The 14,926-nt window shown below is 33.8% G+C and overlaps 1 protein-coding gene across 9 annotated transcripts in view; it reads left to right on the top strand.

Moving 5' to 3' along the window:
* Positions 1 to 14,926, top strand: part of STXBP4 (syntaxin binding protein 4) — a 270,874-nt gene that overhangs the window by 35,778 nt on the left and 220,170 nt on the right. For all 9 annotated transcript variants that reach the window (XR_006384565.1, XR_006384564.1, XR_006384562.1 and 6 more), the window contains 3 exons: positions 572 to 666; positions 7,439 to 7,535; positions 10,228 to 10,319. Coding sequence is in view for 4 of the 9 variants with exons in the window: in XM_044248640.1 (XP_044104575.1) it covers positions 572 to 666; positions 7,439 to 7,535; positions 10,228 to 10,319 (284 nt within the window). In the remaining 5 variants the exon portion in view is untranslated. The remainder of the gene's footprint in view (positions 1 to 571; positions 667 to 7,438; positions 7,536 to 10,227; positions 10,320 to 14,926) is intronic.

Genomic DNA, 14,926 nt, shown 5'->3' with positions numbered 1-14,926 from the left:
AATGGGTGAGAGTTGTATGAAACTCAACTCTTGGAAGTCCATCTATGCTTCCTGAAATATAACCTTAATGTAAAGTAAGGGGTTCCAAAAGTTCCTAGTCTGTATCATACTTTATGTGCAAACTTGAAACAGTTTACACTTACGAGTTTTTCCATAGTACCTTCAGAATCCGTAACAAAACCACTTCTGCCAAAGAAATATCATGATATTTTTGAATTCCTAACTTGATTTTACTTATTTTGCAAGATAAAGGCTTCACTTTACAATTAGTAAGGCATTTTGATGATGGGGTACTGGTAGGATGTATGTTTGTCTTTTAAAATAATATTTCCATGGGATTTAAGGCATAATTGGCCATTCTTTTTGTATTATATCATTTAGTGCTCAAGTGAGGGTGATTTATATGATACATTTTAGATTTAAAGAAAAAAATAATGAAAACAAAAGTAAAAACTGCCAACTGATTAGCCAGAATTATTTTTGAACAGCAGGAGCCCAGAACACATCCTGTCAAATGAAAAGTTCTATTCCAATTAAGTTTCCAATTAACGTGCACCCTGTTGTCTCTTAGATATTGCCCCTGCATGGACTGATAATTATGGACTACAAGGAAAGAAGATTTCCCTAAATCCCTCTGTTCGCCTCAAGGCAGAGAAACTGGAAATGGTAAATACTTTAAATTTCCATTTTTCTTCTATAAAATGGAAGTAAGGAAGTGTTCTCATTCTCTGAGAGGATAAAGGAAGGACTGGAGCCATTACTTTCTTGAAGAATTACTTTTTTGTGATTAAATGAATGGCAGTTTGAGTTTTAATTATTTATGTTTGAGTTGAGCCTCCCACTCGCAAGTACAAAATAGAAATAAAACCTTTTGTAACCTAAATTGACACCAAATTAATCAGTTTCCTCCTGTGTAGGAATAAAACAAATGTGATGTTTTACAGTGTAGAATCAAAGGAAACAGAGAGTGAATTATGCCCAAATATGTGTAATAGCAGTAAGTACAACTTTTTAAAAAGCAAAGGGAAACTAAGCCTAAAGAACAAAATAGATGCTCACTAAATATAAAGAAGCTGGTAGCAATGTACTAAGAGGCACCAAAAATTAGTCCTGGGGAGAGTGAAATATTGAGAGCTTCTGTATGTCAAAGAAATGTAGGTGATTAAAAAGGAAGAAGTAAAAAGTAAAAAAGCATTTTAGAGCTTTTCCTGTCAGGTGACCTGGGAGCTCACAGCAAAAATGTGCTATGTCTTTTTTTAAATATAAAATTGGATATAGTGCTGTAAAAAGTGCCTCTATTTTCCTGTCATTTTTCATGAATAATGATTTTTTTTTTTTTTTTTTTTTTTTTTACATTTTAGGCAGAGTTTGAAAGTGCACAGCTACCGTAAATACACATTGCATTTATATCCACAGTCATACCTATGCATTTTAGGAAGAGTTGAAAGTGCACAGCTACCGTAAATACACATTGCATTTATTCCCACATTCATACCTTTGCTTGAATGGTCCTGTAACAAATACCTTTTCCAGAGTCAACTTGACTCTTGCCCAGTGTTCACATGCTAACTCAATTGCAACTCCTGTGTCCAGATTTTGCTAACTATTATAGTTTGGGTTAATATTGCCTTATTTTGCACATCTATAGCACAACATCACTTTTTGGTGCTGTACAGTCTTTTGTGTATTTTGTTTTGACAACAAGATTAACTTTCTTCATGATGATATCTAGTACACCTACCAATGTTTAAGCACCTGGTCTGTGCTCATTAAACTTTCCAATTAATTAGATACTTAAGATAGCTTGTTTAGGTTTTCAGAATCCTGAATCTCTTTTGCTAACTTGTACTCTCTTTTTATTGGTGACTTAAATGTTAAGTTCTGACTAATGCCAAGGTTTACAATCAGTTAATATTAACATTTTTTAATGTATATTTGAGGTGTAAAAACACCTATAAATATCTAAAAAATAAAGAAGTTATTGTTTTTAATGATGTTGCTTTAATATGCGTTTCTAAACATCCAGATTTAATACTGTTTCTCTGGGTAAGGAGGAAGTTATCCAGCTAATGACTTGACTTGGCAGCCTTTGTTTTCTTATTCAATTTAAGTTTTCCTAGCACATGATTTTTTTAAAAAGTCTAATTAATTGCCTTAGATATGAAAATCATCTAAATCTGTATTGATTCTGAGAAATTTGAGTTGTTTGACTGTTGAATCAGAATTTCCAGGGTTTGGTCCTCCTTTTAGCTTAAAAAAAATATTTTTCTGGAAAAATAAAATGGCAGTATTATAGAAAATTCTGTGTTAATTCAGTTTTTTCTTATTCAAAGTATATTTAGTGACTTTATTTAGTAGAGCATTCTGTGTTTTCAGAGTATGAAACGGCATTTTCCTTAATAAGAATTTTTTTTTTCCAGAATCCAAATTAGCTCCTATCTACCCAAATATTTGCTAAGCTACTCTTCCTTTTTTGTTTGGTTGCATAATAATATCTGTATCATTCCTTTTAAAATAGGTCCTTCTATTTCAGTTGTTATTTTGTAGACAGATTCAATTTTATTATCTATTATATTTTTAACATATTTACTGTTCAGTAACAGTTAAGGCCAATGTGATCAAATATTTTAAATGAAATAAAATTATCTTTTTCCTTTATCTTCTATAAATATATTACATACAGCATCTAGGAAATTTGTGTTACAATAAGATTTCACAAGGAAAGGTGTTGACTAATCATGTGGTTATTAAGTAAATAGCCTACTCAGTACAATTCTTAAGAAAAACGGAGAAGTTAGAATTTGCTAAAGGAAATTACCTATCAAGATATATACATATATATAAACATATATATATATATATATATATATATATTTATTTATGGCATTGTCTTCATGAAATCCTCTATGTTTCACCAGTCTAAATAACCAGTTTTGTATCAGGATATACTAGAAAATGGTTTCTAATATTAAACTACTTATTCATTAATTCCTTTTCTGAAAAATGGATTGCCTCTTCCTACGAATACTCTGAGGATGATTTAATATACAGATATTTTAAAATAATTTCACCATGGGTATTTGCAGTGCTATATTTTTAAAGCATTTTTATGAGTACTGTGGGTCTCATTTAATCCTAATGTTAGACATATAAGTAGGCATGGTAAACACAGCAAGTAGGTATACAGTTTATTAGTTGGCTTGAAGACCAAGAATTATTGTACTTCCATCCTATGTGTATTTTTGTACCTGAGAAAGATGCTTTGGGATACAGATGCCATTTTGCTGATATTTACTTTACCTCTTGCCATTTCTGTAGCATTTGAAGAAAGCTGTAGTGAGCAATGGCATACCCCATGTCTGATTACAGTTAATGAGTTGTTCTTTATATTAGGTTGGGAAGTATGTGATGAATATTGTGAAGAAGTGACATTTTAAAAATTCATCATTCAGACATTAGAAAGAGTTAAGGACTTTTATTTGTCCATTAAACAGTTTGCATTTTTGCTTAAGGTTAAGAAATTGCTTATTCAAGAAATTTTTAGAACTTGTTTTTTGACCAAAAATAAATTATTTTGCATTTAAATTTATGAGCTTACCTCACCAATATGCTGTTTTCATCTAGAGTAAATTTCTAAAGTTTGGCTCTAGATAAAGTTCCATTGTACTTCGATAAAGTTCCATTATACTTAGTATAATAATAATCATATATTTCGTACCTTCTGTGGCAGGTGTTTTGTTTACATTACTTTTGTAAAATTGTTTTTATTTCTTTACATGAAAACATCAGTCGTACACAGAATGATTATACTGTATATGTACAGTTTAAAGAATAATAAAACAAACCCACCTGTACCCACCACCCAGCTAAGAATCAGAGTTTTTGACATTGCCTTTGTGTTTCTTTTTGATCATATATATCTCTCCCTCTCCCCAAGAGACAATCTGTTTTAAATTTCAAGTTTATCATTTATATGCTTTTTTTTTTTTTTTTTGGAAGAAGAGTGGGAGGGACAGAGGGAAAAGGAGAAAGAGAATCTTAAGCAGACTCCACACCCAGCATGGAGCCCGACACAGGGCTCTATCTCACTTCTCCTAGATCATGACCCAAGCCAAAATCAAGAGTTGGATGCTTAACCGATTGAGCCTCCCAGATACCCTATTATATATGTTTATAAAAACATGAAATAATGGTATGCAAACATGCCTGGGAACTGTCCATAAAGAACTCCATAAAGTAAATATAAAAAAGTAAAAAGTTGTGCTGAAAACTAGGAGAAAACACTTGTAATACACATAATATAAAATATTGCTATCCAAAATACTTTTAAAAGTCCTACAATCAGGGGCGCCTGAGTGGCTCAGTGGGTTGAGGCCTCTGCCTTCAGCTCGGGTCTTGGTCTCGGGGTCCTGGGATCGAGCCCCACATCCAGCTCTCTGCTCAGCAGGGAGCCTGCTTCCTCTCTCTCTCTCTGCCTGTGTCTCTGCCTACTTGTGATCTCTGTCAAATAAATAAATAAAATCTTAAAAAAAAAAGTCCTACAATCAATCAAAAAAGACCCACCAATATATCTCCTGAGTACATACCCTAAAGAAAGTTGTATCTAGGTGCTAGAGTAGACGTATACAAGAATGTTCATTGTTAACATTCCTGGTAAGCAAAAAGCCCCTGTGTGCTGGAGGGTGGGTGAGTAAATTGTGACATATTCATCTAATCAGGTATTTATCAATGAAAATGAATGTGCTGATGTTAAAATAGCATATACAGATGAATGATGAAACCATACTGTAGGGTGAAAACAGCAAGGTTCAGAATTATGACTACCTGCAGCATTTTTATGAAGCTAAAACATAGCAAAACAAAACAACACATTAGGGATACCTATGTATGTGACCAGGCATCTTAAAATAAGTCATATGGGGATGATAATCCCACAGTTCAATAGTAGTAGTTACCTCTCGTGTAGTAGGACAGGAATATGACATGAATTCAGCCCTATTGGCAGTTTTATAATTCTTAAATGTACTCACGGAATTTTTATTTTATTGCCTTGCTTTAAAACATGTATATCTATTACAGATTTGTTTTTAGTAGATACCAAATATTATATAATAAAATACTCAGGAATATTGAACCAAATATTCTTCCCTCTAGGGAGAAGTTCAAAAGGGACTTTTTTTTTTATAATTTTTCATTTCTTTTCAGCGTAACAGTATTCATTGTTTTTGCACCACACCCAGTGCTCCATGCAATCCGTGCCCTCCCTAATACCCACTACTTGGTTCCCCCAACCTCCCACCCCCCCCTTTCAAAACACTCAGATTGTTTTTCAGAGTCCATAGTCTCATGGTTCACCTCCCTTCCAATTTCCCCCAACTCCTCTCCCCTCTCCATCTCCCCTTGTCCTCCATGTTATTTGTTATGCTCCACAAATAAGTGAAACCATATGATAATTGACTCTCTCTGCTTGACTTATTTCACTCAGCATAATCTCTTCCAGTCCCGTCCATGTTGCTACAAAAGTTGTGTATTCATCCTTTCTGATGGAGGCATAATTTGTAATGTTTTGTTACATTCAAAATTTGAAGTATATATACTTGAGTGTTAAGGCACTATTACACAGTTTTGAAAAGTATGCAAAAGATGCAAAAATGTACAGAACAGAAAGCTATGATATATTGACAATTTTTTAAAATGTATAATACTGTATAGCATAATTCTTATAAATAAATACATAATTTATGTATATTTAATATTTGGAGTCTATATTCATAGAACAATTTCAGAAAATTATGCACCAAACTATTAATAATAGTGTTTGTCTCTGGAGAAGTAGTTCTCAAGGAGGGTTTGTTTTTGTTTTTTTTCCCTTCCCTCAGGGACATTTTGCAATGTTTAGAGACAGTTTTTGTTTCCATATTTGGGAGAACATCACCAAATTAGAAATCACTAGCAAAAAATACTTCTCAAAACTGTGTAAAAATATAAGACATATTGCTAATTGATTTACGAGTCAAAAACTTTGCTAATAAACATGTAAAAGACGTTTAATCTCACTTGTAACTAAAGGAATTCAACAGCATCCAAATCATATTCAACATATTGACAAAATTTAAAGTGTGAAAACAACAAATGCTCTTAAGAATGTAGAAAAATAGGTCTTATTGCCAGTGGTGTGTATAAATTGCTGCAGCCAGTTTGGAGAATAATTTTACAATATCTAAAGTTGACAGTATATATATGCACACACACACACACACACACACACACACACTACATATGATTCAGCATTTCCTCTTTTAGGGATATACTGTAGAGAAATTTTCACACCGCCATACAGGAGATATGTATAATGTTTTGTAATTTTAAAAAAAGCTGGAGTAATGATAAAAGCCCATCCATCAGAGAATATATAATTTGTATTTATACAGTGGCATACCATTTAAAGTTAAGTGAACTAGTTTCACAGGTAAAAATATCGAGCAATTACAAAATCATAACATGGAGGTAAAAACAATAATAACTTGTGAAATTATTTATAAATAATGTTTATAGTACACCATTGATATAAAATTTTAAGTGCACAGGAGTACATAACATTAGGGAATACATGTAGTAATAGTATCAGATCGTGGACAGAAAGCTTACACCCACCTTAGGATAGTTGTTCCTGCCAAGGAACAACAGTGAAAGCTTTCAACCAAGTCTGCAATGTTTATTTCTTAAAAATATATATAATTTCATGCAAATACCAATGAGTATTTGAGTACATGGATGTTCTTTGTATTATTGTCTTTCTGTGTATGTCTGTGTGCTTGGAACATTTTTGTAACTGAAGGGAAAGAACTTCAAAAGTTAACCATTATTCCATGTTACACAAGGTAAATATTTATGACCGTGTAGACGGAGCAGGAAGATGATACTTAGCTAAGCTCTAGAATCACTCTTGAATGAATCTATGACTCTTTCCTAATCTCCATTTCTCCTGTCTCTTCTCACTGTGCCCGGCCACCAATACATGAATAGGTATGTTTTGTAGTGCTACTCATAGAAATTAATGTTTTATCTGATTTAATAGAATTTCCTTGCTATTTTTTTCCTCCCATAATCACATATTTTAAGCTAAGAAATTTGAGTTTTGGTTTTAGGGCTATGCTTATAAATTTGGCATCAGCCAAAGTGCTAGTCTTGCAAAAAAAGAGAAAGAAAAAAGAAAAGAAGCAAACCACAAAAAATTGAGGTGGTGTTAGAATCGGGAAGCTAATATTTTATAGAAAATTAATCCATAAATAGTCAACAGACTCTCTCTGGGCATGTAATTCTGGTCCCTGTTCCTGATATTGATTCTTTTCATTGGGTTGTAAAATAAAGTTGTAATGAAAAGTTTTATTCTTCAGAGATGTGAAAAATTACTTCACATGAGTCCTTTTCCTTCCAGGCTCTAGATTATCTTGGAATTCAGCCCACAAAGGAACAACATCAAGCCCTGAGACAGCAAGTGCAAGTAGACCCTAAGGGAACAGTGTCTTTTGGAGGTAATATTAGGTTTATCGTGTTGTGTCATCACAGAAGCTTGGTGGGAGAGTTATGGTGACCTATTTTCATTAAGAGTGCTTCTTCTTTAGAAGGAAAGAGGGAAAAAAAAATACCACATCTATTTCAGGTTCCTTGGTCAGTACCTTAAAATGTCGTCTAGAATTAATTTGGCCTGGCTGGGTCAGCAGAAAGGTGACTTTCCTAGAATCTTCCAGCTCAAAAATACCTTCATTCTATCCTTCTTGGTTTCTTATTTACTGTAATGTAAAGAAATGTAAACATTTCTCACAAATAACAGAAGAAACCATATAAAATATCGAACTTCTAATTCTACTGCTATGAAATTTCATACTTTTTTCCAGCTAATATGACATAATAAATATTTTGATGGTGCTATATAATTATTCTTATTAAAGTTAGAGTAATATTGACATACTTAGTTGATACACTATAATATAAAGCCTTTCTACTTTAGGGAATTTTGATGGTTTCTCAGTAGCTGATAGTATAAACAAGTCTATATTTAACATCGTAGTTTTTTTTCCTTCTTTTTCTTGGGATAAATTCCCACAAGTGGTTTAGAAGTTTGATAGGTATTCATAAGTTGTTTGCAAGAGACATTATATGTAGGCATTTGTTCTGCTACTAGTAATGTTTAAATATAACAGTCTTTTATATCGTTGATAACATTCAGTATTTAATTTTTTTATACAATAGATGCAACATTGTATCATTTTTAAAGTGTCTGTATTACTAAAAAGAAATTCACTTTTTAGTTTCAAAGTGATAGAAAAAAATAAACATTTGCCTTCCTCTCCTGTTTGAAAATTACCCCAAATAGGGAGGAGAACAGAAAACAGATTTGCATATATTAACCAAAACCGTGATATGAAAGGACGGAATGTGGATAAGGATATTCAGTGAATTGGTGAATAGAGGCCAAAAAGCCCAAGTGATATTTCCCCCAGCCTAAAGCAATGGGGGAAACACAATAGGAAACAAGCTGATTTGCCCCTAAAAAGGCTTAGGAATTAAAGTATCAGGTACTTCTGAAGGCCAGATGTAGGCAGGGCATTTCAAATAGGTTTGTTAAAAATCTGCATAAGTTTTTGTCGAGCTGTTACCTGTCCCCTCTCAAGCAGCCCAGGATGTAACAGTCCCTTATACCTACAAAGAAAAGAAGTATATTCTCTTGAGAAATTACAGAGAGCTTCTGAACCTGTAGTTCCCAACAGTCAGGGAATTTGGAGGAGTGTATGATTAGTTATCACAACACACATCCAGATTGCTCGGTGAACTTTGCAGTCATGTTTATTCTCTGTAGGCAAGAGACTGTAAGATTCTCACTGAAGAAGCTGCACCAAAATGTCAGTTGGCCCCCTGATTGCTCTGTAGTGAAACTGGCCAGATGACAAAGCAAGTTATGTGCACAAAATTTCCATCAGTGTTTTGGTGGTGATTCTTCTTAAATGTGAACTCATAGCCAAGGGTCACCAGACATTTGGAGAGATTCTCCAATGTAAAATAGAAGAGCCCAAAACTTCCTGACAAAGAGAAAAACAGAACCCTGAAAAAGGAGGAATCATGCAAAATCAGGAGAGAACTTCAGACAAACCACAGTGAACATCTTTGAAGAGGTTAAACAAAGATAAGCCATCCAGGAAATAAAGAATAGGATGTTGTAGAATAGGAACCATCAGAGAATACAAAAAAGGATCTTTGGAAATTAAAAGTGTAATAGCTAAAGTTAAAAACTTTGAAGATGCATAGATGAATGGGTCATACTCATGTTTGAAGAAGCTTACAGTTTGCTAGCCAGCATCAGGCAGGTTCTTGGGGGTCTTTCTGGTTTTGTTTAGTTTTGTTTTGTTTTTTAAAGATTTATTTTATTTATTTGGCAGAGCAAGAGAGCACAAGCAGGGGGAGCAGTAGAGAAAGAGGGAGAAGCAGGCTCCCTGCTCGGCAGGGAGTCAGATGCTGAGCTCCATCCCAGGACCCTGGGATCATGACCTGAGCCGAAGGCAGACTCTTAACCTGCTGACCCACCCAGGCGCCCCAGTATTAGGAAGGCTTAATTAACAGTTGTTCAGAGTATATCATATGCCTTGGAGTCAGACCTTAAATGGAATTCTGGTCTGCTACTAACTTGCCATGTGGCGGTGGGAAGTTGGCCGTTAACTTGTCTTAGCTGCCATGTGTAGAATGGAGAGTATAAGAAGACCTATCTCAGAGAATTGTTGGGGGGATGAAATAGCAAAGCACTGTGCTGAGCACAGAGGCTGTTCTATAAATATTAGTTCCTGATATTATTATTATTACTAAACCTCTGGCTCCTGCTAGAAAAGCTGCAAGTCACAATATTGTCCTATGTTTCAGAGAGGTTCTTGCTCATGGTAAAAGAGTTGCAGAAATAGATATGCCTGTGAAATGTATGTGCTTTGTTGTTATCTTAACTGATTTATTAACCTCAGCAAAGTTAACTGAGGTTAGTTAAAAACCAGTTTATCTCTCAGTTTTTATTTGAGGTTGTATTTCTCTCGCTTCAGTTAATACCACTTTGAGGTAATCCACTGAAAAGTTAAGTTTAAAATGTTAGTTATCACGCATAGCTTCAACTTCATTTAGAAAAAGGTAAGATGTATTTAGATGAGGTTAAATGCCATGTTCCTACTGAAGTGCATTCCATTTCAGATTTTGTCCAGGTTGCCAGAAACTTGTTTTGCTTGCAGTTGGATGAAGTGAATGTCAGTGCACGTGAAATTTCCAGCGTATTAGATTCACAGGTAGGGGTATGCCTTATGGAAGTGTCTTGATTGTGCCTGGATCCTAAGTCTTGACTGTTATATGTCATATATGTAGCCTTTTTTTCTCATTTTTCACTTTTAAAAAATTATGCAAATAACAGATACTTCTTCATATAGCAAACACAGATTAATTTAAAATCAAAAGTAAAATTTCATCTTGGTCTCTTCTGTTCCTCCTCTCTCAGTATTTCCTCATGTTACTACTCCTCCCTAAATTTATCACAGAAAGTACCCTAAAGTGTATACCCTCTGAAATTTTACAGTCTGAACCATCCTCATACATCAGCATCCAGATTAACATGAAGGCCGGCGTGCCTGCGTGGCCTCAGTCCCTTAAGCATTCGACTCCTAGTTTTGACTCAGGTCATGATCTTAAGTATTCTTTTGCCTCCTCTTTTGCCTTTTTTGTGCTTTAAGGAAAATGTAATTGTGAAGGTGTTAACTTCACACATCCTTTGTTCTACAGAACTTTGGCATTTAGGCGTGCCTGGGTGGCTCAGTCAGTTAAGCGTCTGACTCTTGATTTTGTCTCGGGTCATGCTCTCAGGATCCTGGGCTTGAGCCCCCCTTTAGACTCTGTACTCAATGAGGAATCTGCTTGAAGATTCTCTCTCTCCCTCTGCCTTGCCCCTCCCCCATCCAATCTCTCCCCCACTCTCTGTCTCTCAAAATAAATAAATCTTTAAAAAAGAACTTTGACATTTATGACATTTATATTTATATATGAGATTTTTCAGGCCTTTTCATTATGGAGTTTCTGTGTTATTGTATCATTCAGGAAGGTCTTCTCAATTTATGTATTTAGTTCCCTCAAAATCTGTTCTTGTCTGTGCATGAGTTAGGGCTCCAGAGAGATAACCACTTGCCCTTGTTCCACCATAATTTACTTAGTAACTATCCTTCTTCATTTTTGCCACTTATTTGAAATACAGACTTTATCCTATACTAAATCTCTATTACACAGATCTGTTCTAGACTCACTGCTCTGTTCCATTGATTGATTTCTCTCTGCCAGTACATTACTATTTTAATTATTCTAGGCATTTATTTCTAGGTTTGTTGCTATGTGGTAGGCTAAGTCCTTGATTTTTTTCTTTTTAACTTCTTGACTTTGATCTTCTAGTTGATCTTTAGAATCATTTTTGCTGTGGTAATAAAAATTTAATCGGGACTTTTTAAAATTGGAATTGCATTGAATTTACAGAGTAGTTTGGGAGAGATGAACATGGTTTATTTCCCCCATTCATTTAGGTGTTTGTTGATATTTTGGAAAGAGAAAATTGTATCTTGCTTCATATTGTCTTAAATATTTCTTGTTAGTCTGAATAGGTATGTTGTAGTTTTATTGCTATTGGAAATGGGATTTTTTTAGCAATTATATTTTCCTTCTTTCTTTTTTTTTTTTTAGATTTTATTTATTTATTTGTTAGAGAGAGAGGGGGAAAGAGCACACAAGCAGGCAGAGAGGCAGGCAAAGGCAGAGGGAGAAGCAGGCTTCCCACTGAGCCGGGAGCCCAATGTGGGGCTTGATCCCAGGACCCTGGGGTCATAACCTGAGCCAAAGGCAGCGGCTTTAAGCCACTAAGCCACCCAGGCACACCACAATTATATTTTCTAATTGATAATTAGTAAAGATATTAATTTTTTTTAAAGACTTTATTTTTAGTAATTCTTACACCCAGTGTGGGGCTGGAACTTAAAACCTCAAGATCAGGAGTCTCATGTTCCACTATCCGAGTCAGTAGGTTCCCCAAGATACTAATTTTTGAGTGTATGTTGTACAATACAACTTTATTGAACTCTCTTATTCCCCTGTTTTCCAGTTGTCTTGGGTTTTCTAGGTAGGCATTTTTTTTTAAGATTTTATTTATTTATTTGACACACAGAGAGAGATCTCAAGTAGGCAGAGAGAGGGGAGGAAGCAGGCTCCCTGCTGAGCAGAGAGCCCGATGCAGAACTTGATCCCAGGGCCCTGAGATCATGACCCGAGCCGAAGACAGAGGGACAGAGGCTTAACCCACTGAGCCACCCAGGCTCCCCTTCTAGGTAGTCATTTTAAGTTAATTACATTTTTGTCTCTCCCACAAAATTTTACTTTTTTTCAGAATTACTGTTGGAATAGGAGCTACAAAAGTGACCAAAAAACTTTTTCATGATATTTGAGCCATTTTATATTTTTAATTTTTTAAAAGAAGCTAGCATTACCTTATTTAATAAATAAGGTTTATAATATATCTACTTACTTAAAAATCACTTAAACATTTTTAAATTTGTAAATAAATTTATGCCATTTCTGTTTTTCTGCAAGAGCTTACATAATAGAAACTTTATCTCTTCCTTTAAGGTTTGAAAGTGTTTCATATGCCAGATGGTCTAGGCCTAGGTCTTTTTGGAAGAGGAGATAGTTCCTATTTTTTAAATGTCTTCTAGGATTATTTTATTCAAGTTTTTGTCCTTTTCCTGAATAATTCTGTTAATGGATATTTTCCTAGAAAATTTTCCCTTTCATCAAGATACTAAAATTTGTTTAAAAAAATAACACGGGGGTTGCCTGGGTGGCTCAGTGGGTTGGAGCCTCTGCCTTCGGCTCAGGTTGTGATCCCAGTGTCCTGGGATCGAGCCCTGCATCAGGCTCTCTGCTCTGCAAGGAGCCTGCTTCCTCCTCTTTCTCTCTCTGCCTGCCACTCTGCCTACTTGTGATCTCTGTCTGTCAAATAAATAAGTAAAATCTTTAAAAAAAAAAAAAAAAAAGAAAGAAATAAGAAGATAAAAAAATAACGGAATTTTTTTAGGTTTGATTATTTTTGTGATACTCATTTTTATCTCATAGACGGTACTACACAATTTTTACAAAGTTACCACAGCCACAGATTTCTATAGATCATATTTGAATTATCATTCAGTATGTAATATTTCCATTGTCATTGCTTCTTTGACTCTTATTTTGAACTGTTTTAGACATTTTCTAGTAATATAGTTCCCTTCCGGTTGCTGATTTCTAGTGTCCTTCACTGAAGTCAGAAGCACATTTTCCATGGTATTAATCCTTTGACCATATATTCAGCATATAGTCAATTTTATAGACTATTTCCCATTTTTTGAAAAGCAGTCTGTTCTGCCCTAAAGTGAGTATAGTGTTAGTGTTCCCTGTATATAAATTAGGTCAAGGTTGTTAATCATGTCATTCAAATTTTCTGTTCCCCTTTTTATTTTCTCCCAAATTTTCTATTTCCTTTTTCATTTCTTATCTTCTTTTATTATCAGTTATTGAGCAAGAGGCATTTCATTTTAAAGTTTCCCTTCTGCTAATTTTTTAATTTTACTTTCCATATCATAGGCTGTATTATAGGTATATTATGATTTTAGAATTGTTATATCCTGACAGGACATTGAATCTCTTCATCTCTAGAGTGTTTCCTGCCTTAAAATCAACTCAATCTAATCATAAAGTGATACCACTTCTCTTTTTGTTGGTGTTTTGATTTGGTTTCCCATGACTATAAATATTTCTCTTTAAAAAAAAAAAAAAACTGTTACATAACCCTCTAAATGTATCTAATGGAATCTAACTACTATAGTTTTTGGTACTCATATTCATTTTATTTAAAAGAAAATTCATTCTTGAATTCTTCTGAGAAATTTATCATCTTTCCTTTTTTCCTGCTTTTATTTTTATTCTGTGTTACCCTAAAATATTATCTTGATATAAGTTCAGGAATATAGTATACTGAAGTTATAAATAAATATTAAAAAATACAGTATACTTAAAAATCAGTCATTGAAAAAAATCAGTCATTGATCATATTCTGTTGTAAAAATTTAGATAATTAAAATGTATTTGTTTTAATTTACTGTATTCATAAGCTCTGACATTAAAATTTTCTTCTGAATTGAGTAGTAATTCTGCCTTATTGGTACACAATCAAAAATACAAATATATAAATTTTCATCAATTTTTTTCATAAAGGTAACTTTTAAAATATAATCATATTTCAGGGGATGAATTATTGCAGTCCAGCTCTGCCATTTACAAGATTTCCATATTTCCATGTGCATTTTTAGATTCTTCTGTACTGACATACTATATGGTGGTGAACATAACATAATAAAAAATAATAAAAAGATACATATTGATATCTAATAATGCATTCTTCCACTTTGTTCTTCCTTTTAAATATTACTTTGGCTAATCTTTTTTCTTGTCCAAATAAATTTTAGCAAAAATCTTACTATACTAAATTTCTACATTATTTTGGAAAGAAACAACATTTTTATAAATCCAAGTCTTCCTACCTACAAGCATGTTTTGACTTCTTAATTTTATCTTCTTGAATAGCAAATAATACATCTGATATATTTTTCCCAATACGAGCTTTATTAATCTTTTGTTATGTTTCTAGTTACCTTTTACTTTCTTGCCTTTATAATAAATGATGTCTTTTTTTTGTTTTTAAGACTTCATTTTTTAGAGCATTTTTAGGTTCACAGCAAAACTGAAGGGAAGGTAGGGAGATTTCCTACCTGCCCTCAGCCCCAACACAGGTATAGCCCCCTTCATTATCAATACCCTGCACCAGAGTGTGGTA

The sequence above is a fragment of the Neovison vison genome, chromosome 5 (genome assembly GCF_020171115.1).
Source record: "Neovison vison isolate M4711 chromosome 5, ASM_NN_V1, whole genome shotgun sequence".
NCBI classification, from domain to species: Eukaryota; Metazoa; Chordata; class Mammalia; order Carnivora; family Mustelidae; genus Neogale; species Neogale vison.
This window is presented reverse-complemented; position numbering and strand designations above follow the sequence as displayed.